The 26155-nt window shown below is 30.9% G+C and overlaps 1 protein-coding gene across 7 annotated transcripts in view; it reads right to left on the bottom strand.

Annotated features, from left to right (window-relative positions):
- Nucleotides 1–26155, bottom strand: part of Cyp305a1 (Cytochrome P450 305a1) — an 82206-nt gene that overhangs the window by 12605 nt on the left and 43446 nt on the right. For 4 of the 7 annotated variants that reach the window (XM_075372506.1, XM_075372504.1, XM_075372503.1 and 1 more), the window contains exons 2-5: nt 23707–23779; nt 13330–13580; nt 5717–5971; nt 1452–1570 (exon numbers count right to left, since the gene is read on the bottom strand). In XM_075372506.1, the coding sequence (XP_075228621.1) occupies nt 1452–1570; nt 5717–5971; nt 13330–13432 (477 nt within the window). In that variant the 5' untranslated portion in view covers nt 13433–13580; nt 23707–23779. Of the gene's footprint in view, nt 1–1451; nt 1571–5716; nt 5972–13329; nt 13581–23643; nt 23780–26155 lie in introns of all 7 variants that reach the window. The other 3 variants (XM_075372502.1, XM_075372501.1, XM_075372499.1) reach the window with 1 other exon arrangement.

The following is a 26155-nucleotide window of genomic DNA, read 5'->3' as shown; positions in this document are numbered from 1 at the left end:
GTGTAATCATGTACTGTAATGTGTGATCTAAGGGAATCTATACTACTATATAAGACTGTTTGCATTTATAAAACAGTTCCCCCTTCTAATTCTGTAATATTTCTAGACAGCATAATTCTCCTCCACCAGGTTTGGAATTTTCAGAACACAATCAGTTTAAAAAAAAAGTGTAAAATCCTTTCTTCCAGAAACAAAATTACTATTAAAATGTATGGTTTAACCCAGTGGTTCCCAAACTTTTCCGAGTCGCGGCGCCCTTTTTCAATTACAATTTTTCCATGGTGCCTTAACCTAAGTAAAAGTATGATTATTCGTAAGTAAGAGACAAAAAGCTCGTGTGTACTTATGTACGCAGGTAAGAAGTTATACTTCTTTGACGTGAATAAAAAATTATTTTTTTACGCATTCAAACAAATTTGAACCGAGTCAAACGATCGATAGAAGACATTAAATACCATGAATAAAAGTTTGAATAAATAACACTTAAATTAAATAATATTTATTTTATACAGTTTAAAAAGTATTGAAGTATTCGTTATTATATAAAACAAATTTAATCGAATATATTTCGATTAGTTTAGTTCCATTAATTCTTCGGATGGCGACTGAATAAGCATGAAAGTTATCAGTGACTTATGATATGAAAGATATGGCACAAATAGTTTTATTTTATAATAGTATTTTATCAAAAATTATGTTTTTGGTAAATTTAAAATTATTTATGCAAAATCAAGAATTTATCTTATGTGTGCTACTTTCTGTGTTATTAAAAAATATAATTTTACTCATAAAAAATAATACTTACATAAATATCACCTCAAATCTTGATACACAATTTTCACAAAAAAAAAATATATATATATATATATACGCTGCAACATAAATAAGGTTTTATGAATATGAACAACGATATTCACAGTTCTTGTGAATATAAGGAAAATATCCGTCTTCAGAAAACCGTGTATATAAATATATATTTATAACGACTAAATATCTGTTACGTTTACAATACGTGCTAATCACTTGCACGATTCGTTCAATTGCATTGAACGACTGACTGAATTAAACACTACTCGCAAGTGCGTGCAAACTGATCCACTTGGTCCTTCACAAATCTTCATGGTGTATTACATCGGTGCGCGGAGCTTCCGTAACTTGCTGAAAGTACCCTCTGATCAGTTTCTCCTAACGCGCCAAAAGAAGTATAACTTCAAAAATAAATAAAAGTCGTGTATCTTCATTATTTTTTTTTACTTTATTAACATTAAATTAATTATAAATGTCTTGATTCAATTAATTATGAAGCTTTTACAATATTTCGCGACGCCCTTGTGAAGAGGCCACGACTCGCCGCGGCGCACAGTTTGGGAATCACTGGTTTAACCTATTTGTTCTGTAAATGAGGAAATATATAAATTATTGTTATATACTTGATTATATTGTATACATACTTGGAATTCTTCCATAATAAGATCTTCCATTAATGTCTTTCCAAATCCAAGATCTCTCAAGTGTCTTACAGCAAAAGATCTTTGTTCTTCCCAAAATGGTCCGTCTGTCATTGTAATGCCTGTTTAAATTAACAGTATAAGTTGTGAGTAGAAGACAAGTAAATACAAAGTAAAAGACAAAACATAAAGAGAATGTATAAATTTCTTTACAAATATTTACTATATCAGTAGGTTCTAAATTAAAAATTTAAATTATTTACAAGTATTATCAGTGTGCTTTTGTGTTTATATACTGAGTATCCCACGGAGAAAATTTCAGGACATGTTCTTTTGATAAAAATAATGAAAAAAGTTCATTTAAATATAGCTTTAATATAGCTTAAATATAGCAAACGCTTTCTTTTTGAGTTACGGCTAGCAAAAGATTTCTCTTGGATTTCAGTTCTCCTAATAAAAAGACCTATTGTAACTTTTGGGATCCAAATTAGATAGTAAAGTAGGTAGTTTGCTATGTAATTTAAGATGGAAACTAGGAGACAACAGGTCCAAGAACTACGAGGTGCGACAATAAAGTAATGAGACTGATTTTTCTTTGCAAGATGTGGCAACCCTGCAGCTTGCGTAGGCACACCATCTTTGACCTTGGTCTATAAGCTACTTCTAGTCCATGCGGCACATTGATGCAACTGCTCAGTCGTGAGTTGTGCTGTAATAAGTGAACACGTGTTTGTGTCTCTCGTCACAGAAATGAAACCGCAAAATTTGCGCAACGGTATGCCATTTATTTTTGCGTTAAATCGGGTGATAACGCGACGACAACTTACGGTAAGCTTCAAAAGGCTTTTGGAGAGGAGGTTATGTCAAGAGCTCAAGTTTTTCGGTGGCATAAAATTTTTAGTGAAGGCAGAACGAATGTTGAAGATGAAGACCGCAGTGGACGACCATCAACCTCACGGACAGATGTCAACTTGACCAGGGTGCGTGAAATCGTACGATCTGATCGAAGATTATCAGTGAAAATGATTGCAGAAGAAGTCAACATCAATCGAGAAACGGTTCGTCTAATATTAAATGAAGATCTTGGTACGAGAAAGATTTGTGCAAAAATGGTCCCCAAAAATCTCACACAACAACAGCGAGAAACACGAAAAAATGTGGCAGCCGATCTGTTAGAACAAACTGAAATCAATCCAAATTTGTTGAGCCGTGTTATCACTGGTGATGAAGGTTGCTTTTTTCAATACGATCCAGAGACAAAACGCCAAAGTTCGCAATGGTGCTCAAAGGGATCACCCAGACCAAAAGAAGCTCGCATGTCAAAGTCAAAAGTGAAATGCACGCTTGTGTGCTTCTTCGATTCCAAGGGAACTGTTCATAAAGAGCGGGTGCCTCCTGAACAAACAGTTAACCGATATTTCTACAAAGAAATTTTAGAAAGACTTCGTAAACGAGTTCTTCGTGACCGTGCCACCATTGCTGATAATTGGATTCTGCATCACGATAATGCGCCATCCCATACTGCTGTGTCAATACAGCAATTTTTAACCTCAAAACAAATTTCAGTACTACCACAGCCACCTTATTCACCAGATATCGCTCCGTGTGACTTTTTTCTATTTTCAAGAGTCAAAATGGCGGTCAAGGGACACCATTTTCAAACAACACAAGATGTCCAAAAAGCTGTGACGAGGGTCTTGGAGGATATTACAGAAGATGAGTTCCAGAAATGTTATCATCAATGGCAGAAGCGCTGGAATAAGTGTGTGCAATCAGAGGGGAACTACTTTGAACGAGACAACACTAAATATGACTAAAACGGTAAGCAACATTTTTTTTTCACATCAGTCTCATTACTTTATTGTCGAACCTCGTATAACTCCAGTAGTCTTTAAGATATACATACGACGTAAAACACAAAATTAGGTGTTGAAAAACAAATTTTGTTTAGGTATGCAGTACAATAGCTTTGTTAAATGACTAATAAATGCGGAATATATAGAAACAAACTTATAGAGAATTTAATTCTAAGAAAATTAAAATAAATACAGCCAATAAAAAGTATATAAAACTTTTAATAATGGTTTTTTTATTGAAGCAAAACGGACGAAAAATAGAAAATTGTATTATTCTTTCTATTTCTAACAAACATTCCTTTTAAACATTCTTCGGTGTATCAACATTAACGAACTAAAGGATCATTTCCAACTGTTCGTTTTCTGTTGAACGGCAAGTAAATCATTGTGTGATTCAACAAATTCAGCGTAGCCCCGGCACTAGTACAAGGCGAATTTCATGTCGTATTGGTTTGTCAAAAAACAAAGTGTAGCGCATGCAAATGAAAGAAAGTCTTATGCTTTCCACCTGCAGAAGGTTCAAAATTTGCAGGTAACAAATTACCTCTACAGGTTAAACTTGTGTTATTGAATTCTAGACAACGATAAGATGAGTCCAGATTTATTTAATTGATGAAGCCACTTTTATGAGAACGGAATCTTCAATTATAAAAATAGTCGTTTGACAATCCACATGTTATTGTTGAAACTAGTTTCCAACATATAATTCACATTAATGTTTGGTGTGTCATTATTTATGAAAAAATTCTGGGACCGTTTGTTTTCAATGAAAACCTTACAGGAGAAGCACATGTTCATTTCTTGAAAAATAATTTGCCTGCTATTTTGGAGGGAGTACCTTTACAAATAATTGCAAATAATTTTCCAGTACGATGATGCAATACCACATTTTTTCTTTAGTAGTTAGAAATCACTTGAATGCTAATTTTTTGAACCGCTTTGAATGCGGTGGACCAATCAACCGGGCACCACGATCAGCTGACTCAGCGCCACTAGATTTGGGACCATATGAAAACGATAGTATACCGACAAAAAGTTAATACTATAGAAGAATTACTCATTACAATACGAAATGCTATTGAATTTATACGAAACGATCCTGAGATGATACGGAAATATTTTACGTCGGGCAGAGAGCTGTGTAAATTATGAGGAGGGAATTTCGAACAATAACTGTAACTGAGGTTTGTTATTTTGTTATCATTTATCACTTAATGTATTTTATTTTTCGTTTTACTGTATTAGAAATATGATTATTAGGTAGATATACAAAATATTTCGATTTTCTGTCTTTTTCGTCTGTTTTTGCTTCAAGAAAAAAAACGATTTTTTATTTACTTTTTATTTTCTGTATTTCCTTTAATTTTCCCAGAATTAAATTCTCTACAGTTTGTTACTAAATCTTCCGCATTTATCAGTCATTTAACAAAGCTGTTGTACTACTACATAAACAAAATTTGTTTTTCGACACCTAATTTTGTGTTTTACCTCGCATATATATATCTTAAAAACTACTGGAGTTAAAGTTCTTGGACCTGTTTTGTCCTAGTTTCCATCTCAAATTACATAACCTAATTTGGATCCAAAAATTGCAGTAGGACTTATTTTTATTAGAAGAGCTGAAATCCGGGAGAAATTTTTTGCCAGGCGTCACTCGAAAACAAAGCGTTTTCAGACCTGTATTTATATGAACTTTTTTCATTATTTTTACAAGTAGAACACGTCCTGAAAATTTCAATTTTTTTTAGTGTGACAGTGTATATTAACAAAAGTAAGTCTTTTTTTTTTATATATTCTTCCTAAATTCGCAAAAATGTGCTTCTGAAATATTATTTCAAAGGTGTTGTGTTGCTTCTTCATGAAAAAGTTTAAAGTATTTTTCCAAACATTTAGAAAGCAAATTTTTTCAAATTTGAATACATCTTTCGTATTAATTTTTTTTTGTTAAAATAATTAGAAAATGTGATTTCTGGTAGTGTAAAGGATATGAACCATGTATTTATAATTATTTAAACAATTATTAATCACAGTATCGAAAGGTTTTTCTCTAAAACGAGAAATTGTTATCTGAACCTGAATCGAAAGGTTTTTCTCTGAATTGAGAAATTTTTATCTGAAAATACACCGACATACTGAATGTAGACTGGCTTTAAAATTAATTTTATTGATATTTAATTTTCCCAGTGCTTCCATCTGTAAAACGGTACTTCAGCCTGAACACATTAACGGATGCTGTTTTTTATATCTAATTAACTGATTTCATTCTAAACAACTGTTTTCATAAGAACAGTCCAAACAATTTTTCATTTGACATTTATGTGTTTATTACAGGTATTAAAGACGAATGTTATTCATGTTCTATGTTGGACAATACAAATTTATTTATTTTTATAAGGTAATAAAATAAAATACCTTTTCTTGTTCCCATTGATCGTAAACGAATGAAGAAACTATCAGGTCGTGTCAGAAATTCATCTCTTGTATATACATCACGAATAAGAGTTTCACCAAAAACCACGACAATATATTCTTTTCCAAGTTTAAGACCAAGAATTTTAGTGTTATATAAATTAGCTAGGTAGGTTAGCGCATTGTGTTGTCCTCCTAATTTCCGGCTTAATCTTCTTATTGCCGGTGTATTTCCGACAATGGGTAACCAGTTTGGACCTATAACAAAAAAATGAAGAATTTAGTTATTCGTTATTTTTATTTATTATAAAATCAAAATGTAAACATGATAGCAGTGAACTTTTTTATGTATATTTAAATTCTATTTAAAATAAATCGTCATTTTTATTTAAATTACCATCGACAGTGCAGTCGCCGTTCCAAAGACAGCTTATATAATTTATAATACCTCAGATCTAACTAACGGTGGCTCGCCTACCTTCGGCCAGTCAAACTGTCCAGGCGGTCCCTAGCCGCCCGGGTTCCTGCTCTACTAAATCCCCTTGGCTGTCCTACGCTGGGCGAGGAATCGAAAGAAGCCAGCCACAATTGTCCAATCTCGCAGATCAAAGGAGTTTACTCTCTCAAGTTCCCTAAAAATTCTGGTACGCTCAGCTTCGTACCGGGGTCAGACATACAGGACACGGTCCACAGTGCCCCATCGACCCTACAGTCCGGACACAAGCCGGAGTCAACCCTTCCATCATAACGTCCCAACCCCGTAGGAACACCTGCCTAGTGACGTTCCGGTCGCCACAACACCCCCCCCCCCGTGCCGTGCCCTGTTGGGCTTTAACGGGAATCGTCTATCGCCCTCTGATCTTTTACATCTCATAGTAATAAGCCTGGCCTCTTTGGGATGCCACTGATGTAAATGCCTCGGTAGACATTTGCATCGGTGATTTATTAACTCAGCTTTTGCCTTTGCTGTAGGCCTCGTCCGGACCTAAGATCATAACATCCCAACCCCGTAGGGGAAGAAACCCGCCTAATGACGTTCCGGTCGCCCCCCCCCCCCCACCGGTTCATTGCCCTGTCGGGCTTTAACGGGAGACTCCCATCATAACAACCTAAATTTCCTTTACATCATTCCCATTAAGCCCTGTCTTAAGCATATAAAAGTTTTAACTTCTTTCTTAGTGAGACTCCAGCAGCCACTTCTTGGATATCATGTACCAGCCGTAGTCACAACAATAACATGTCAGTTTGTTTGTCATAAATCACTGATGGGTAATAATCAGCAAAACTGTGTAGTTCCTTCTAAAAAAAATTCATTATTCTCCTCTTACCTACGGTATTTTTTTTTCGAATCAAGTAATTCTAGTGAAACCTATTAACTACAGATAAAAATAATCAATTGGTAATATACTTGTGGCTATATTATGCATTGTAAAATAACAGGCACACAATAATTATAATGCCCGATATCTAATCCATACAAAACCATCTACATATTTATTAATAATACATTTAATAATTGAACATACATATATACAGAGACTTAAAATGGTATAGGTTTACTAGAACTGGTTGTGTTGGGAGTAATATTTAATAAATAAAGTGGTATTTAATATATTACAGTATTTTATTTCCATTAAAAATATAAAAAAAAATAAAGAAAAAAAAACATTTTGTACCGTTATATCATTTGAAGTTATTTAATTTCCTGTATGTAAAAACCTTCTCAAAAAAAAAAATCATTTTGTTTTCAACTTTAATTTTTTCACTATTCGAGCAGTACTATTTTGGCTTAGGATGTTTTGACTCTGTTTTCTTTTTTTATCTTAATGAAATTTATTTATGTTGCCAATCCCACAAAATGTTTAAGACATTTTTGTAAGACTGATGAAATCTATTGTGAATAATTTCATTCCTTGATGATGCTGATACAGCGATGCGGCGAAACATGTACGAAAAAGTATTCCTTGACAAATATATATGGTAAAACGATAATAAAAATTATTTATGTGTTGTTAGTAAAAATAAAACGTATATATAATTTACTGTGATTTTTCACGTGCCACTTCAAGGTTAAACGTTTATTAAAGTCAAAGTGAAGTACATTTTACGCGCGGAAAACATATCTGATTTATTATACCGGATTTCCTCCATGCCACAACTGTCCGCATGCGTATCTGTGCACAACATGCTATGTGTTACGTAACAGACTTTACATAATGATTTACGCCTTCGCCTATTACATAATTACTGATTTCTATTATTTTACTGAGCATAATTAATTTTTAGTGAATGAACAGAATAATAAAGTTCGATTTCAATTTAAAAGCAGGAGGTGAAACAAAATTCATGAATATAATTATTTTAGCTTGGCGTTAGTAATAACTGATCATTCATAATAATTAATACTTAGCGAAAAGATTGTATACGGTTACTGTGTGTAGTAAAAACAAAATACATTTTGCCATTAAAATTTCATCATAAATTTATCACTAGTTTACAATAAATTGAAATATATTTGACAATGGTTAAATTTTTGTTTTACCCATTAGTATTGTTTTTCTTGAAGCTTCGATGTGCAAAAATTCAAGTAATATAAAATCCGTTCACCAAATTTTTTAATGTGTAGGAACTTGCACATTATCTTTGTTGTAACCTATAGTCGTGGAATTTGAAATTTTATTGGTAGTTTTTAGGCAGTTTATAGTAAAAAAATTGTTTATGTACGCCTATTAAATTACATATACACATTCATTTAAACTTATCTCATTTGAAAGTGAGATACGATCTTCTAATTCTTTAATAAAGTGGACAGTTACATAATTGTATTGTGGTGGACACCGCATTGTATCACCTTCTTTTCTGGTGTCCGTATCAGCATTTTTTATAAATATTATATATTAATTTTGTTTCACGTCGCTCAAGCAGTTATGTGGTGTAAGTGAGAACGTGTCGGATCCGTAACCACGGACACATCATCGATTCGAATCAGACTTCATATAATATATTTTCCCTTTTCTTTATTTTTAAATATAAATAAATTGATTTATTAATAATTGTTAACCTCTGTAACAAAATTTGAATTAAAATGAAAAGTACATAAAATTTTTATTTTACTAATAACTTTTGATTTTTTTAAATATTTTTTTATTGTTATTATTGAGTTATTATTTATTACAAAAATATTTTTACAATGAGAGGTTAATTAATTAATTAAAATAATTAATATTGATTAATAAATCAATATATTTAAATAAAAAAAATAAAAAAGAACATATGTATTTGAAGTCTGATTCGAACCGATGTGCCTTCCATTTTTTAAGATCCAAATATTTCATAATTAAAATTTCATTTGACTGTAACTCTGGAATGAATGAAAATAATTAACACTTATTACAATATATCATTGAAAAGTTCTCAATGAGGGGCTTATTACTGCAGTTGGATATTTCCGTTGAAATCTGAAAACCGAAATTTTTCGCCATCACAATACTTCCCCTTTACTTCGGACAAGGAAGTAATGATTCAAATAACGGATGACGTTAGCGCCCTATGGTGAGATCTTATTTTACCGAATTTTCGATAAAAAGATGTTAAAATCTTTATATATAAATATTTTTTTTGTTTGTTTCACTTTTGTTGTTGAATACATATTTTTTAGGCAAATTCTTTAAAAATAAAAATAAAAATACAAAGTTTATTAAAATAACAAAATGAAGTTAAAAAATGCATAACCGACTATAAAAAAAACACCACAAAGTAAAAATGAATTCATTCAATCTGTCATTAAAATATGATTTTTGATATCAGCCTTCAAATTAAAAACAAATTTTACTAATCCTTAATTTGATTCCGGCTTCAAAATAAGTCGAAATTTTAACAAGATTGAATAGTTTTTCTTCTTTTTATTATACCTTTAACAAGTTGATTTTGTAATTAATTTTTATTTAAAATGTGGTTTGATCTACCGTAAACAAGAAAAATAAAACATAAGAAACCAAATTTTTTATAAAAAAGAAATTCAGAGGATCGATTTTACGTTATCTAAAACTAATTTTGAGCTAAGGCTGTATGGAATAAGTGAATATTATTTATTTATTTACTTCAACTTTTAGAACTACCAGTTTTTTAATACTTCCTTATCAATATGATTTCTGCTGCCGCTAATGTCTATTATAATGCAGTAACAATCCATTACCAAATACGAGAAGGTGTCTCCAAGCTAAAGGTATCCAAAAGTAATGGCTTATCCAAAAGTAAAACGACTAGTCTTCTAAATGACCAATCAATCTCTTAAAGGCAGGCTCAATCGACAGTAAATATGTCCAACATTTGTTCTGTTTACTCTCAAGGTTAGCGAAATACGCATGTCCGGGCAAACCGACTCGGAATGCAATTGTAGTCAGTCGAGATTTGGACTCCACAAAAAAAATAGGTTCAGTGCGCGTTTTAGTTAGCGGAGTCAGCGGAATAGAGTTTAAAAGAGACTGGAAGCTTGGTTTAACAAACTGGAAAACATCCAAAAGTTTTAGTTAGTGATTGTGGATCGTGAACTCGATGCATTCAGTTCTGAGAAAGTCAATTAGGCGGGCTAGTTATGAACTACAAATTCCTCGTTCTACTGTTCATAAACGGGTCCGTTTGAGAGCGTACAAGTTACAACTCTTTCATCACATTAAACCAAATGATCGCCGCCTACCTGTTTGCTGTAGAGGTAATGTGTCGAGTCGAAAACAATCTTAATTATCTCGATATGTTATTATTTAGTGATGAGGCAACCATTCATACCTGCTGGAAATTTAACAAACACAATTAGTCGAATTTGGGTTACTAAGGGAAACACATCGAGAGTCAATGTCTGGTTAGGACTCATGTTGTCTCGGTCCTCTTTTTCATGGAACCCACTGTGACAGGACACACACGTACGTTCGAAATGTTTTAAAACTTTACTGTTTCCAACAAGAAAGTGCTCCACCATACTTTTATCGAGATGTTATGATTCTGAGATTTGAGATTCTCAGTTTCTGAGTAATTACTTAAAAAGTGAGAATTATTAAAGTCGTTGGTCTAATAACGCCATAGATGCTCCTAAACATCTGGCAAGAGTTATATTATCATCTAGACGTCTGTCGAGCTACTAAAGCTGCACAAATTGAGCTTAACTAAGCTAAATTAAAACTTTGTGAGTTGGTGTGTATATCTAAAAAAAAATTAAGTTATATTACGTGGCTCTCTTAATATAAGCTGTTACTTTTTGATCCTTTAGCCAGAATCCTTCTACAATATAAAAAAAAAAAAGATTTCCAAATCTTCCGCGTGATCGTAAATATATTTTCTTTTAAAAAATTTCTTATCGATATTATCTGAAAAAAATTACCTCTTTAATTTAAAAAAGGGAATATAAGTTTGATGATAATAAAATATATAAAGGTCCATAAAAATATTTCTTTGTATGTACACTCTGTTGAAGTGAAAAAAACCTCAATCCTTTGAGAGCTACTTCCTTTTTTTTAAGTCGTTTAAAAAAATATAAGGAAGTTTATTATTTTATTCGGCCGTATTAAACATGAAATATTATAAAAATCATACGAACCGGTTTAAAAAAATGATTGAAATTTACCACTTTTTGAAAATATAAAGAATTTTTTTTTTTGTAGTAAAATGAGGTGATTTAAAAATATAACAAAAGTACAACATTGTTAACCACAATAAATATTAAAAAACTTTATAAAAATTATCTGAACGGTTTTTTTTTGGGGGAGAAATTTAACTTTAATCAATCAAACGAGAAATCCATGATGTCATGCAAACTTATTATAACAATAGCTTTTTTTTTGGGGAGGGGGAAGGTTAGATTGATTTTTGGGTATGTTTATTTTGAAATATAATTTAAACTGGCGTACCCCGTCGCGAATTCGCCCACAATATAGATGCAGCTTCACTCGTAATGCTTTTTTAATAGCAAACTTATATTTTTATTAAAAAAATGGTACTTAGGTATTAACGCCACCGCAGCTACGCTTTATTTAAAAACAAAGTAGTCAATCGGATTTCGGTGGAAAATTAATTTTAATAAATGGTTATTTATTTATTTTATAAATATAATTTAACCAAACTTAACCTACGCTCGCTTGGCTCGCTAACCTTGACTAATTAACACCGTAATTTTTGAGTATTTATTTAATAAATTCAGTAATTATTGCAATTATTTATTATTTAAATAATCAAAACACTCCTGTTAATTATTCAAGGTTAGCGAGCGTAGGTTAGGTTTGGTTATATATTTATAAAATAAATAAATATAAATAACTGGGTAATAAAGAGGCTGTTCATTTTCCACCGAAATCTGATTGACTACTTTGTTTTTAAATAAAGCTGTAGCTGCGGTGGCGTTAATACATAAGTACCAAAGAAATATTTAATCGACAATATTATATTTAGATTTTTATTAAATCCTGATAAAACGGTAAATAAAAATTTTTATGAAAAATACTGAAGGAATAAACGATAAACAATGAATTGTTGCCCAAAACTTAAATAAAGGAAAACAAAAAAAGGAAAATAAGAAAATTGAACTATATTTGTTAGACCGATCCATTTTACGAATGAATTAAAATAGTTCGATATAAAAGTCCAATAAAGATAAACAAAAAATTTATTACAATCCCAAATCTAGCAACCCCATCGCGGCTTCGTCCGTGCTCTATGGTTACTTGTGCTTCCCGTCACGGTCAGAAGGTTATGGCTCGATTTGCTCTCCCTTCCCGTTTTCTCCCGTTTCCCTTTCCTTCTCTCGTTTCTCTTTCCCTTACTTCCCTTTTCCCCCTTGTCTTTTCCCTTTCCATTTCCTTTTTCTCCTTCTTACCTTTTTCGATTTTACCTATTTCTCTTTCCCGATTTACCCTTTCTCCCTTCTTCCCCGCGCGTAAATCGGTCCAGTAATTTTTTAATCTATAGCGGACACACATATCGGAAACATTGCAATGGAATCGTAAAATATTTAGTATAGCGTATTTTGCTTTTTCGTCCAACAGATAGCGCTGTTAACACGAAATTTAGTTTTTTATCGATTTGAGCCCCCTTAAAATCAAAATTTCGTGAAATCCTTTCTTTAGCGCACGCCTACTTAAAGATACAAAGGTACCCTGAAAATTTAAAGTCTCTATCTATATTAGTTTTTGTTGTACGTTAATTATGAGTCAGTGAATCAGTCAGGACATTCTCTTTTATATAAGAGATATTGTCTTCACGAAACTCGTCATTTTACTCTAAAATTAGATTAATAGGCGTATAACTAAACTATACCTATATCAAATTAAAAATAAAAATTTAACGTTCAAAAGACGTTATTTCACTTTCTTCAAACTGATTTTTTTGCTACCTTTTTGAAAAATATTAGTTTGTACCGTATAAACAAGATTTCTTATTCGATTGCAAAGAAATAAAATGGAAAATTACTCTGTACAAAAATATATTATTTTTTAATAATAATTATTATTATTATATATTTTAATAAAACTAGCTGTTCGTTTTTTTTAGAATTAAAACGAAGAAATGATAAAATATAAAAATTACAAATCTAATCATTTATTTTTAAAAAATTCAAAATTTTTGCTTACCTGGTGGATATTTTCTCGGTCGTAAAATACTGGATATCAGTAACCATATTAAAGCGCTTACTAAAGCTATTGCTCCGAACAATAACACAAGATTAAATGACATCACGTGTTTGACTCGTTAATTAAAGAAGACAGTAGAGTATTAAGTAATAATGGCCGCTAGCCAAATATTGTGCACTTGTTTTCTTGGCCGAGACTCAGACTCGGTGTCTTGCTACTAAATATCGATCATCAGATGTTACGGTCTGATCCTAACAAAAAAAAAGTAGTACATGTTAATTTAATAAAGATTTAAATTTATTTATTGAATACTAATATATCTCTACGTTGTAAGTCATTATAATTGCATTAATTACACCAAATAACCTTTAGAATCTCTGATCTTGATTTAATTTTTTTGCTTGTAATATAAGTACTATTAAGAAGAAAAAAATGGTTTATTCTAAGAAAAAAAATTCAGTTCATTTATTGATTGATATTTACGATTAAAGATTGTACACTGTATCGTATATGAATATTCTATCATTGACAGTATTTCTTCCCATTCATCCTAAAGTACAGTTGTTTTCCCGTACAATTATAACTACCTGTAATATATGTAATTATAAATATCTGTATGTAATATGATCTCTGTCTCTCTTTTTTTCTGTTTAGACTCCGGAACCACCGTAAGGTATTACTTCAAAAAAGGAATGAGGATGATATGTATAAAAGTAAATGAAATGTTGTAGCCTTGTACAGTCTCAGGTCGACCGTTTCTGAGATGTGTAGTTAATTGAAACCCGACCACCAAAGGACACCGGTATCCACGATCTAGTATTCAAATACGTATAAAAATAACTGCCCTTATTAGGATTTGAACCTTAGAATTCTCTACTTCGAAATTAATTGATTTGCGGTAACGAGTTTAACCACTAGACCAACCAAGCGGGTAAACTGCAATATATAACTGCTAGAAATAAAATCACTCGAAATATTTTTTACGATATAAAATCTGTACCGGTCAACAGTTTATTTTACTATTAGCCTGTAAATTATTTATCACTCTGCCGTTTTACTAATAATTTTTTTTTTTTATCTTTTTAATATTAATAGCTTACTACAGCGTGTTCAAAAAGTGATGCAACTTTATGGAAGAATGTTTCCTTCTTTTGTTGCAGCTTTAATTGAGGAAAATTGAAGAAAAATGGGTTACACAATGCAGCAGAGAATATTCATTGCCTCCCAATACATTAGATGTGTCAGTTTTGCCCGGATCCAGAGAGCCTTCATAGAAACGTATGATGCGGATACACCAAACAAGTCTTCCATCAAGCGGTTGTACGACAAGTTCCAATAGACAGGAAATGTGGCAGATGCGACCAAAAGTGGTGCCGAAAGTGCTAACACCAGAAAAGTTGGTCGCCGTGCAAGCTGCTTATTCTGTTACTTCCGAGAAGTTTGTGACGTCTATTTAGCCGGTCTGGTCTCTCCGTCAGTAGTGTTCACACGGAATCGCGCAAGCGTTTAAAGGTGTGTCCGTACAGAATTCGTGTTGTTCAAGCGTTGTTACCTACAGACACTGGAATAAGTGTACCTTTCTGTCAGTGATTTAAGTCATCTGTAACGCCAGATGGGGAGATACTCGATGACTGGTTTCACCTTCATGGATACGTGATTGTAAAAAAATTACGCATTTGGTGTACGGAGAATTCACATCAGCCCCACGGACAAAAAATGGGTTTTGATGTGCAATGTCAATTAGGCGAATCTTCACGGTACAGTGAACAGAGAACGGTGCAACATTTTGTAAACACTATACCAGCGGGTCGGCTTGAGTACACGTGGTTTCAGCAGAACAATGCTACGGCTCATACAGCCAACAACATTATGACTTTCTGGGATCAGTGTTTTCATGAAAAAGTGATTTCTAAGGTGTTACAGCATCCTCGTCTCCTGATTTATTCACTCCTGAATTTTCTTGTGGGGGATACTCACACCGTTCCCGAATTGCAGAGCGAAATTGAACGATGTGTCGCTGCGATTCCTCAATAAACGTTACAACATGTCTTTACGCAATGTCGTATTCAATTACGTAAATCGTATAATGGAGGCCACTTTCAACAAATTGGTGTTTTCTTATGTAATTTGAGCTTGGAAATAGGATAAAACAAGTCCAAGAACTTAATAAAACTTAAAAACTCCAATAGCTTTTAAGATATCCGACATAAAACACAATATTCGGTATTTTTTTTTTTATTAGATGAGCTGAAATCCGGGCGAAATCTTTCGAAAACACAACGTTTCCATAAGTATGTTTATATGAAATTTTTTCATCATTTTCACCGGTAGAACATGTCTTGAAGATTCCTACGTTTCTTCGTGGGACATTCTGTATATTTATATATATACATGCTAAGTCATTAAATATGATATATGATGAGTCATTAAATACGAGTAGTTTTATGTCAACTATAAAAGATAAACTATCATATTATCATTATATTTTTTAATAACTGGTAATTAATATTAATCACGCAATTAATTTTATGCGTAGTCTTATATCATTTTAATAGCAATTGCTACTATCTTAATAAAGATATTAAACACTTTTTTCAAAGATAGAAGTAGTTAGAATTAATTTTTATTTAAAAAATAAATAAACACTAATTATCACAAAATATCAAATTTGTGATATATTCCTTCTTTATGTTATATCTTGTAATCTTCTTTTTATTCATTCTTTTTCTTATCTCTTTTTCATTCTAGATTAATAAATATTTTCTTTCCTTATGTGTATGTTGCAGTCTCTTCAACTAGTGAAAAATAACCACCCCCTCCCCCCAGCCCAATGAGAGGAGAATGATATATGACATGTAAATGATGTGTAGTATTGTACAGACAGACTCAGGTTGACCAATCCTGAGATATGTGGTTAATTGAACCCCAACCAATAAAGAACACCGGTATCCACTGTCTACTATTCATATCTGTATAAAAACACTAAATTTTATTAGGATTTGAACCTCAAAACCTTCGACTTCGAAAATCAACTGATAACTTATTTGTAACGACGAGTTAACCACTAGACAAGGTTGATAGGCTGTTGTACTAAATATGTAATACAAGAAAAAAATAACTGATTAGTGTTTTTACCTCTTTCTCTCTTCCCTAACCAATGATTTCTGTATTAGCAAAATGATCAGTTTTAACTCTTGGATGTCATTATCAATTGAAATAAATCCTTTTTTTTTAATTATTTCTTTGACCTTTACGGTAATATTAGAAGCACAAGAATCTTTATTCTTGTACATCTAAAATTATTGTATTAGCACTATGCGGTTCTTCATGTACTTATTATAGTTTTAATTTTTATAAAATTCATTTGAAATTTGAACCTTTTACAATTCAAAATGTTCACTAGAATATGGTTTTTTTTCTGTTTAACCAATTTTAAGTTATCCTAAATAGATATCAATCTATAACTATTTATCTTAAATAGTTATCTTAAGTTATCAATATAAGTTATCTTATATTATAATCTGATATACCTCTTTCTTTGCTTTTAGTTTCTTTTCAGAAAAAAAAAAAAATATATATATTTGGCTTTGCATACATTCAAGCTAGTTAATTCGTTTGCAGGGGTAATGTAAAGGTATTATTGTTTTGTTTTGCATTGATTACACGAATTTTACACCTTATTACAACCTTGTCAAAAAAAAATCGTATATTTTGATTTGTTGTTCTAACCCCTTTTTTCTGATTAGCTTCAGAACCACCGTAAGGTATTACTTTGGAGTATGAATGAGGATAATATGTATGAATGTAAATATGTAGTCTTGTACAGTCTCAGGTTAACCATTCCTTGACATGTGTGGTTTATTGAAACCCAACCACCAAAGAATACCGGTATCCAAATCCGTACAAAAGTAACAACTACCTTTACTAGAACTTGAATGCTGGAACTCTCGACTTCCAAATCAGCTGATTTGGGAAGATGCTTTTACCACTATACCAACCCGGTGAGTGACGTGGTTATTATTAGACGACATTAAGTGTAAATATTCTACCTAAATACCATTTCTATTTAAAAAATACTCCCGCTGATTTTCTTTCTAATCTTTAGTTTATAAAACGTTTGTATATTTTTAATGGTAGAATCTGCAAACTACTTTATACAGGAAAGAGCTTCTCCTACTTTGACTTCAGATTTAAGAATTCAGTATTCTTTCTTTTTTTTAATGTGAACTTGAGTCTTTTAAATTTTAGTGTCCCTTCTATACGGCCTACTATCCTTTTCAAAATTAGTAATACTTTTCTAATTATTAGACTTCAAAAACTATTGTCGATTCTGTGGCGGAGTGGTAGCGTCTCAGCCTTTCATCCAGAGGTCCTGTGTTCGAATCCCAGTCAGGCAAGGCATAGGTACACATTTCCATTCTCATAGGGCAAAATGACCAAAGTAATTGATGCCGGTCATTCCCCCAAAAAAACTGTCCTTAAAAAGTAATAAAAATTATAGATTGATTTAATACCTTGCTATTACTAGGCATTAACCTTTTACTAAAAAAAAAAAAAAAAACAATCAGTAAAATATATATGTCTGAGAAAGAACACGTTAAACTATGACAACAATAAAATTGATAATGGTTTCATTTACTTCAAAATATTACCTTCGTTACATATTTAAAAAAAAAATGTAACTAAGAATATTTATTTGCACATTTATCTTTGTAATTCTTGTAAAAATATAAAAAGATTTTTTTTTTTATATTTCTTTGTTAATTTTTTTTATCAAATTCGTATAATATTTTAAAGGTTATCTGTGAAGTCAAGTCACAACCTTAACCTTTTCGTTATATTTTTTTCTGATCAGTCTATCACTGAACGTACTACCACTACTACTACTACTACATACACATGCACACACACACTCATAAAATTATGCAATTTGCTCTATTAAATAAAAATTTATTTATTAAGCCATTTGTATATATTTAAATTTACTATATTATTAGTATTATAACATAATACTAAGTACTAGCTGCAGGAACTATTTTAGTATTAGCTGTAGGGCGTGCCTATGAATCGTCTCGGAATGGGATTATTAGGTGTCCAAAATTGAATTACCTCTTGTGTAAAAATTTTTTTTTAAATGATGAAAATTGATATAACAAAAGTTAAATTAGAAATTTAACTCTAGAAATTGGTACTAACGAATCGGGATTTTCCGCTAGTGATCGGTACATTCCGGTACCTATTTTTTTGGTTATAGTTCATTATTTTATGAATAAAATCAACCACATAAGTAAATAAAGAAAATGTAATTTTTTTTTTAAAACACCACTCTTAAATTAAACACACTAAAAGGTAAAAACGTTAGTTAAAAAAAAATTTTTTTTTACTTATTTTTTTTATTTTCTACTTTCTAGTCTTCATAATTTTATACTTTACAGCTGCGCTAGCACACAAGTTTGAGTTTGATTTTAAAAATCGGATCGGTACGTTTTACGGTGAGTGTGTGCAATCGAAACTTAGGGCTGAACGATTTAATTTCTGGATAACAAAGATGCGGTCGATCAAGAGTGTACCCGATGAGTTAGCGCTCGACCTGCTGATACATACATCGTTTGAATCGTGAAAATTGGACGAGCGGTTACGGTAGTACCCCTCCCCAATTTCCGAACAGCGCCCCAGGGGCACTTGAAAATATTATCATCCGACGGGTATACTGGGAACGGATCGGGTACTATGTAGGTGGGTGGAAAAATTTTTCAGATCATTAGGACCGACCGTTTTCGAAATATTTGCGATTTTCTTCCGAAAAGTTAGATCCGGTTAAAAAGCACTAAATTTTCCCAAAACTTTGGTCGTTACTGTACAGAATTCCCAGTAGCAAGTGTATACCCTAATATATATGTCACTTATTTATAAAACTAATAGCGTGTTATCATTTAGCTTCAGTCGGTTGTTATATTAGGTAGAATCCTACGTTTTGGTAAAATTATGTACTTCAAACATGTGCGAATTTCAGATCCAAACTTACCGAAACAGACTAGGTTATCTTTCACTAAGAAAATATGAATGTAAACGAGGTTGCATAAGTTCAGGGGAAACTTTTTCACTTAGCAACTTAATCCATCTCACACACATAGTCCAAGAGCGAGTTAATAGTGATAAAAAATATATTTTTAGTATATATTTTTTTGCATATATATTGATATACATGCGGTATATTGATATATAATAATATAACAAGTATTCACCTGACCACCATGAGAAATGTACTAACAAATCAGTATTTTCCACTGGTGATCGGTACATTCTGGTGCTAAGCTAAGGGGGATGCACGCACAGACAGAGACGCATACAAATGCCCTTTAGTAGGGTAGAAGGGTTACATTTATTTATTACTTAACTAACATTTAAGAATATTAAATTTAAAAAAAGTTAGTAGTTAATAAGATTAACAAATAATATAGTTGAAATTTCCCGGTATTTGAAAAAAAATTTCTAACTCTCTCCTTATTGATGCAGTTGAAAATTATTTTATCTTTACAGTACTTGATCTAAAATTTACATAATTTTTATGTATTTTTCTAATTTATGTTTTCTAAACAAAAACAATAATCTGCTTAGTTAGTAAAAAGTTATAAATCTTAATACAAATTCAACACTTTGCTAAGGTATTTAGTTAAAAATTATCATAATGATTGAAAACATCTCAGATGGCAATATTTGGGCAATTTAAACAAAAAATTACTTTAGTATCATTTAAAAATGTACCAAAATCTCTGCAATAAAGGTTCAAATTTTTTCTCACCGATTAATTCATTCATTTAGAAAAAAAACTAAAAATTTTAAGTTTATAAGCTGAAATAATATGAGTAAGAAGTGTATCTTCAAGAGTAATTTATTAAAGGAAAAACTTTCTTTTTTTTCGTGAAAAGCATCTTTTAATTTCTATGTTGAGTACTGTTTACCTTTGTTAGCTTCATTCTTTTATTATATGTTTACACATATCGGAATAACTCCATTGTCAAAACAAAAGGTGGAGGAACCCCATTTACAGGCCCCTAAGCAGTGTCGGGCTCGCTAACAGGTTCAGCCAGTTATAACCAACAGGTAAGTATACCTGCACACTACCGACTAAATCTCTACCTTTGACTTTCCCCTTCCTGGTACTGTTTTTAAAGCCTTTCTTAAGGAAGGGAAAAATTGTCAAAACTTATTATACTGGTACTTTTAAATTTCTGTTAGTCTTTATATAATGTCATTTAGTTAATGCCCCTCCTTTTATTTGATGTCATGCCTTATCTGGCCTATTGATGATTATACTTATTCGTCTGAAGAACAGATGCATGCAAGATATTTAGCAGCATAATTATTTAAAAAATCAATTAAGAAAGTAACCAACGAAAATGAAATATATGTAAATTAAGGCAAAAATACAGAAAAAAAAATAACCTACAAAAGAAACTAAAATAAAATAATACACTAATTACAAAAGCACACAAAGGAAACGCAGTAGTTGTCATTAAAAAAGAAGATTATGTAAAGAAAATAGAAGATTTTATAAATAAAACAAATGTACACAGAAATGAAAAATAAAACCGAAATATATCAGAAAGAAATTTAAAAAATCAAAAAAAAAAAATCTAAAAATCTAATTAAAGAAAATTATTACAAGTATATTAACATGAATCCAAGTTCCGAGTATACCGGTTATGAGAACACAGGTTAAAATCCACAAAGAGAATTTACTGTTAAGACCTATAATAAATTACGCTAATGCGCTAGCATATAAATTAGAAAAATATTAAGCAAATATATTAAAAGACATGGGAATATTGAAAAAGCCAATATGTAGTAAAATATTCAATAGAAATAGCAGAAAAATTAAAAGATACTTAACAGAAGATTGGAGAATTGTATCATTTGACATAGAAAATTTGTACCATTAAAAAAAAAATAAAGATTTTACAAGAAACTAAATGAGGGAAATTTAAATAATAACTTGAAAATAGAAATTATTAAAATTTTAGAAACAATTCTTCAAAAGAACCAATTTAAATTTAATAATAAAATATATAAAATGAAAGAAGGACTAGGCAACCCACTATATCAATTCTATTCCTACAGAATATGGAAGAAGAAAATACACCAGACATCATAAAAAAATACAGTTGCTTAGAATTTATTAGGTACATGGATGACACTCTATTAGAAATTAAAAAATAAATAAATAATAATGAAAAAAAGATTCTGGAAGAAATGAACCAATTTCATCATAACATTAAATATACGATGGAAGAGAGAGATGAAACTATTACTTTTTCAGACCTAACCATAAAAAGAAATAATAATAGATTTTGAAATACTCGGAAAAGAAACATACAGATAACATCATAGCTTACAATTCGAATTATTTAATAGAGCATAAATTAGCAGCTTTTAGATACATGATACATAAATACCATTGAAGGCTTCATAAATTACTATTGAAGAAACCAGCATATAGAAAAAGAGTTAAGACATTATTTTTCATGTAGCAGAAAATAACGGGTATAAAAAAGAAATGATCAGAAAAATGAATAAAAGTAGAAATAAAAGAAATGAAATTAAAACAACAAACGATATAGAAACCTAATAAATTAACATTTATGGGAAAAGAAATTTACCCAGTAAAACAATTCTTTAGTAAATATAATATAAAAATGGCTGTAAATACAAATAATACCCTATAAAAGATTTTTAATAGTAATATTAGAAAAAAAAGATATTTATAACAGTAATAGTATATAAAAATAAAATATAAATGCAATACAACATACATAAGACAAACGGAAAGAAAATTAAAATTAAGATATAACAAACACATGAGATCTTTTACAAATCAAAAACAAGATTCTAATTATGTAATGCATTTAATAAAAGGATATATCCCAATGAAAATGGGGTATTTCAATGAAAATAAGTTAAGGAATGTATACCCTATTTGTCTCTGCTCTGATCTGCTTTTGGGAGCAAGGTCAATGCCTACACCCTCCCACACTGCAGCTCCATCACATAGTTCTCCATACATCCATTCTCATCCTAACAGTGAATATCTCAGCTAATATGGGGCTTGATGCCAAAACACTAATCTTGGTGAAGTAAGCACCCTGGCTGGCCCTAGCCACCGGGTTGCTATTATATCTATATATCTGTAACAGCATCATACCCTCACAACCATCCTTTGCAGGGCTAAGAATTTAAGGAAGCCAGCAACTATGTTCTATTCCCTTTTGGTTTTTCAATTAACTTGCAGATCAAAACCAGAATTGATTCTTGCAAGTTCTCTAGCTACTTTGTTACGTTCAGCTTTGTACCTGGGGATTGTTTTCCAAAGAAAGGTATGTTAATTTGTTGCATTACATTATTTGCTCTCACCTTTATATGGTGAGTTGTTTATCAGAGTTGTTTTGTGTGAAATAATTTACATTATGTAGCTAGCTCCTGTAGTTAACGAATTAAATGACAAGGAGGGCTGAGAATACTGAATTTCAATGGGCTTTGAATGATGATGAACAAAAGTATTTTGACTTATGAAAAAGGCAATGGGGAAATGACTCAACTTATCACTTTCTCTAGTAAGTCTAGCATCAAACATTTGTTATTTCTGAGAATGGCTGTACTGTTTTCTGGTAATTAGATCAGCTGGTGTACTAAATCAATATCATATTGAGTAACTGATATAACACATCACCTCACTTACAACTCTTTGAATACAGCACCTAACATGCATCACTACAAAATGATCAGAATTGAGGTTGTGGGATAATTTGCTTAAATTGGAGTTAATTTGCTAAATAGAATTGGGAGATAAGTTTTCTGTAAAATCCTAAATATTATAAAGTTTCTAACTACCATCAAGACAAAGCTTTTCATTTATACATACCTTTACATTGATTAGCTTCAGTCAGTGTCAGGTTAATGTAACATTATTAAACTTTTAATCTTGGTGTTCTTTACTTACAATTTTTTTTTATTCAAGTCTAAAAGAAGGCAAATATAGACCTTGATAACATTTTATATTTGGTTTCAAATGAATAAAATATATTTTCAAATAGCATTAGAATAATCCCATTCTTGCTGGGTGTGAAGAAGATAAGAAGCAGCTTAATTCAGAACTGTTAAATTATACCACTGGTATATAAATTTAACTTGAAAATATATTGCCATTTTATATCATAATTGTATACAAAATTATTTACATGCATAGAAGAAATATAAATATTATTATCGTAAATAGTCACTACAAACACAATACCTATAAATTAAATTTTTACATACCAGAGTAAATTATTTTTATAAATATCTGTTTTCAGGTAAAAATATTACAGTGATAGTCCATACCAAGAATTGGATCAGTGCAGAAGACTGAAAATTTTGTCCACCTCTAACACACCAGACAACTGAATTGATTTCTCTGAAAAAAAAAAATACCACAGTACTTCAGTACACAATAATAGTCGACTTTGTCTAACATGTGCTGTAATGATTTTCATTATCTGCCTAAAATGTTTTTATACTTATTTAATTCATTTAGTATCTTCTAATATTTGCTTTTTCTAATGTTTGCTTTCGTAAAGTAACAATTTATTAAGTACTAATACTGAATTTATATTTGTATATTTAAAAATAAAAATTTTTGTATGTTTTGTGATGTTACTCTAGTAAATATTTTATCATAGTTTCCCTTGAATTATTCATGGAGTAACATACTTATCAATTCTGAACATGATCTGTATTATGTATTATACGAGGTCTGTAAATAAAGTAATGAGACTGTTTCAAAAAAACTTTTTATTTACAATCCAATTACATACGGACTCTACCACCTTTAAAATAGTCCCTTGGGAAGCCACACAACAGGCTTCAAACAGTTTTTCCACACTTCATAGCAATGTTGAAACTAAGAAACTGGAATATCCTTTAGATGGTCTTACATATTTTTTTTTCCTTTTCTATTGCTCCAAAATGGAGTCCTTTGAGGTGCTTTTTAAAGTCGGCAACAGGAAAAAGTCGCAGGGACTCAAGTCAGGTGAATAAGGCGGTTGAGGAACTACAGGAATGTTTTTCTTTGCCAAAAACTCATTAATTGAGAGTACAGTGTGACAAGGTGCATTGTAATGATGCAGCATCCAGTTGTCTTTAATGGTTGGTCTCACACGGACAACTCTTTTCCGCAGTCTTTCAAGAATTTCTCTGTAAACATATTGATTTATAGTCAGCCTCCTGTAGGCAAAAACTCCTTATGGAAAATGCCATTATTATCGATGAAACAAATTAACATGGTTTTGATTCGATTCATGATGCTGCATCATGACAATGCACCTTATTATACTGCACTCTTAATTGATGAGTACAAATTTCAGAAAATGTATAATATTTTGCAATCCTATAGAAAACAGGAACAGATGTATAAGAACTAAATAGTAATCATTTTCACACCTCGTGGATCTAGAATATTAACTAGGAGAGTCTACAAAGACAAATAGTATTTTTTTGAGGTGGGTAGTACTTTTTTTAAACTAGAAAAGCATTTTATAGATGTGATAGCTGGGGCAAATAATACAACTGGTAAAACTTTCTCACTTGAAGTTAAACAGGAGTGCTTAGAATAAGAGTCAAAAAGATTAGAGTTACGTTCTCTTTTATTAATTCTGTTGTACAATACAAGAATAAAAGCAAAAAAATAATTTGATAAAAGATTGTGGAGTAATCAAAAGCATAATAATATTAGTATTTTTTAGTTACACTTACTGTACAGATATAATCAGTAACGTAAATTATGAATGAAATTAAACATTCCAAAAATACTTATACATTTAATAAACTGAGATATACAAAACTAAATGAAAGATTATAAAAAAAAAAACTTGAAGGACTAAAGGATATGGAGACAGTGAAACAGATAGATAAAATGAGAAATGCTGAACAGGTTGGGCAATGACTAAGATAAAAAAACGTATCAGTCGATGGGAAATATTGTGGAAGGAAGGAGAGGGTGAAGGGAAGGACGTTGAAGGAGAAGAAGGTATCAATCTTTAAGAAAATTAGAATTAATTAAAATTAAATTTAAGAAAAAAAGCTGGAAGGAAAGTACCTGCAAATAAGGTTGGTGGAGAATCAATTGCTTGCAGTCTGGTTATGTACAAAAATTGCTTACAATTCTAAAGTTAGCAATTCTAGCAATTCATATGCTAAAGTTCTCACAGTATTTAATATCAAGTTATTTCATATTTCTATTTTTCTTGTATTTATTCATATTAATTATTTGTACTTTTTAGGATTTTCAATATATGATTCTATTTCAAATTATAGTCATCACTTAACTTACTTAAGAGCCTCAATATGGTAGTTGTAAATAAACCAATTTAGCAAAATAACAAAAAAATTAATGTTTTAAAAATGTAGGGGTTATAAAAAAAATCTGATGTGAACAACACATGACTTCCTTGTATGCCTATTAAATTACATTTACACATTTTTTTTAAAGTGAAAAGTACATAAAATTTTATTTCATTAAAAACTTCTGATTTTTTTGTTGTTACTATTATTGAATTATTATTTATTGTAAAACTTTTTTTACAGTGAGAGGTTAATAATTATTAATAAATCAATATATTTAAATTAAAAAAAAAGTTAAAAAAAGGGCATGAAGTCTGATTTGAACCGATGTGCTTTCCCCTATGATCCAAATATTTCATTAATTAAAACTTTATTTGGCTTTAACTCTGGACTAATGAAAATAAGTACCACATATGATATAGTGTTGAAAAGCTCTCAATGAGAGCTTATT

Source organism: Lycorma delicatula, chromosome 8 (assembly GCF_047948215.1).
Source record: "Lycorma delicatula isolate Av1 chromosome 8, ASM4794821v1, whole genome shotgun sequence".
Lineage (NCBI taxonomy): Eukaryota > Metazoa > Arthropoda > Insecta > Hemiptera > Fulgoridae > Lycorma > Lycorma delicatula.
The sequence above is the reverse complement of the archived record's forward strand: the minus strand, read 5'-3'. Positions and strand labels throughout refer to the sequence as shown.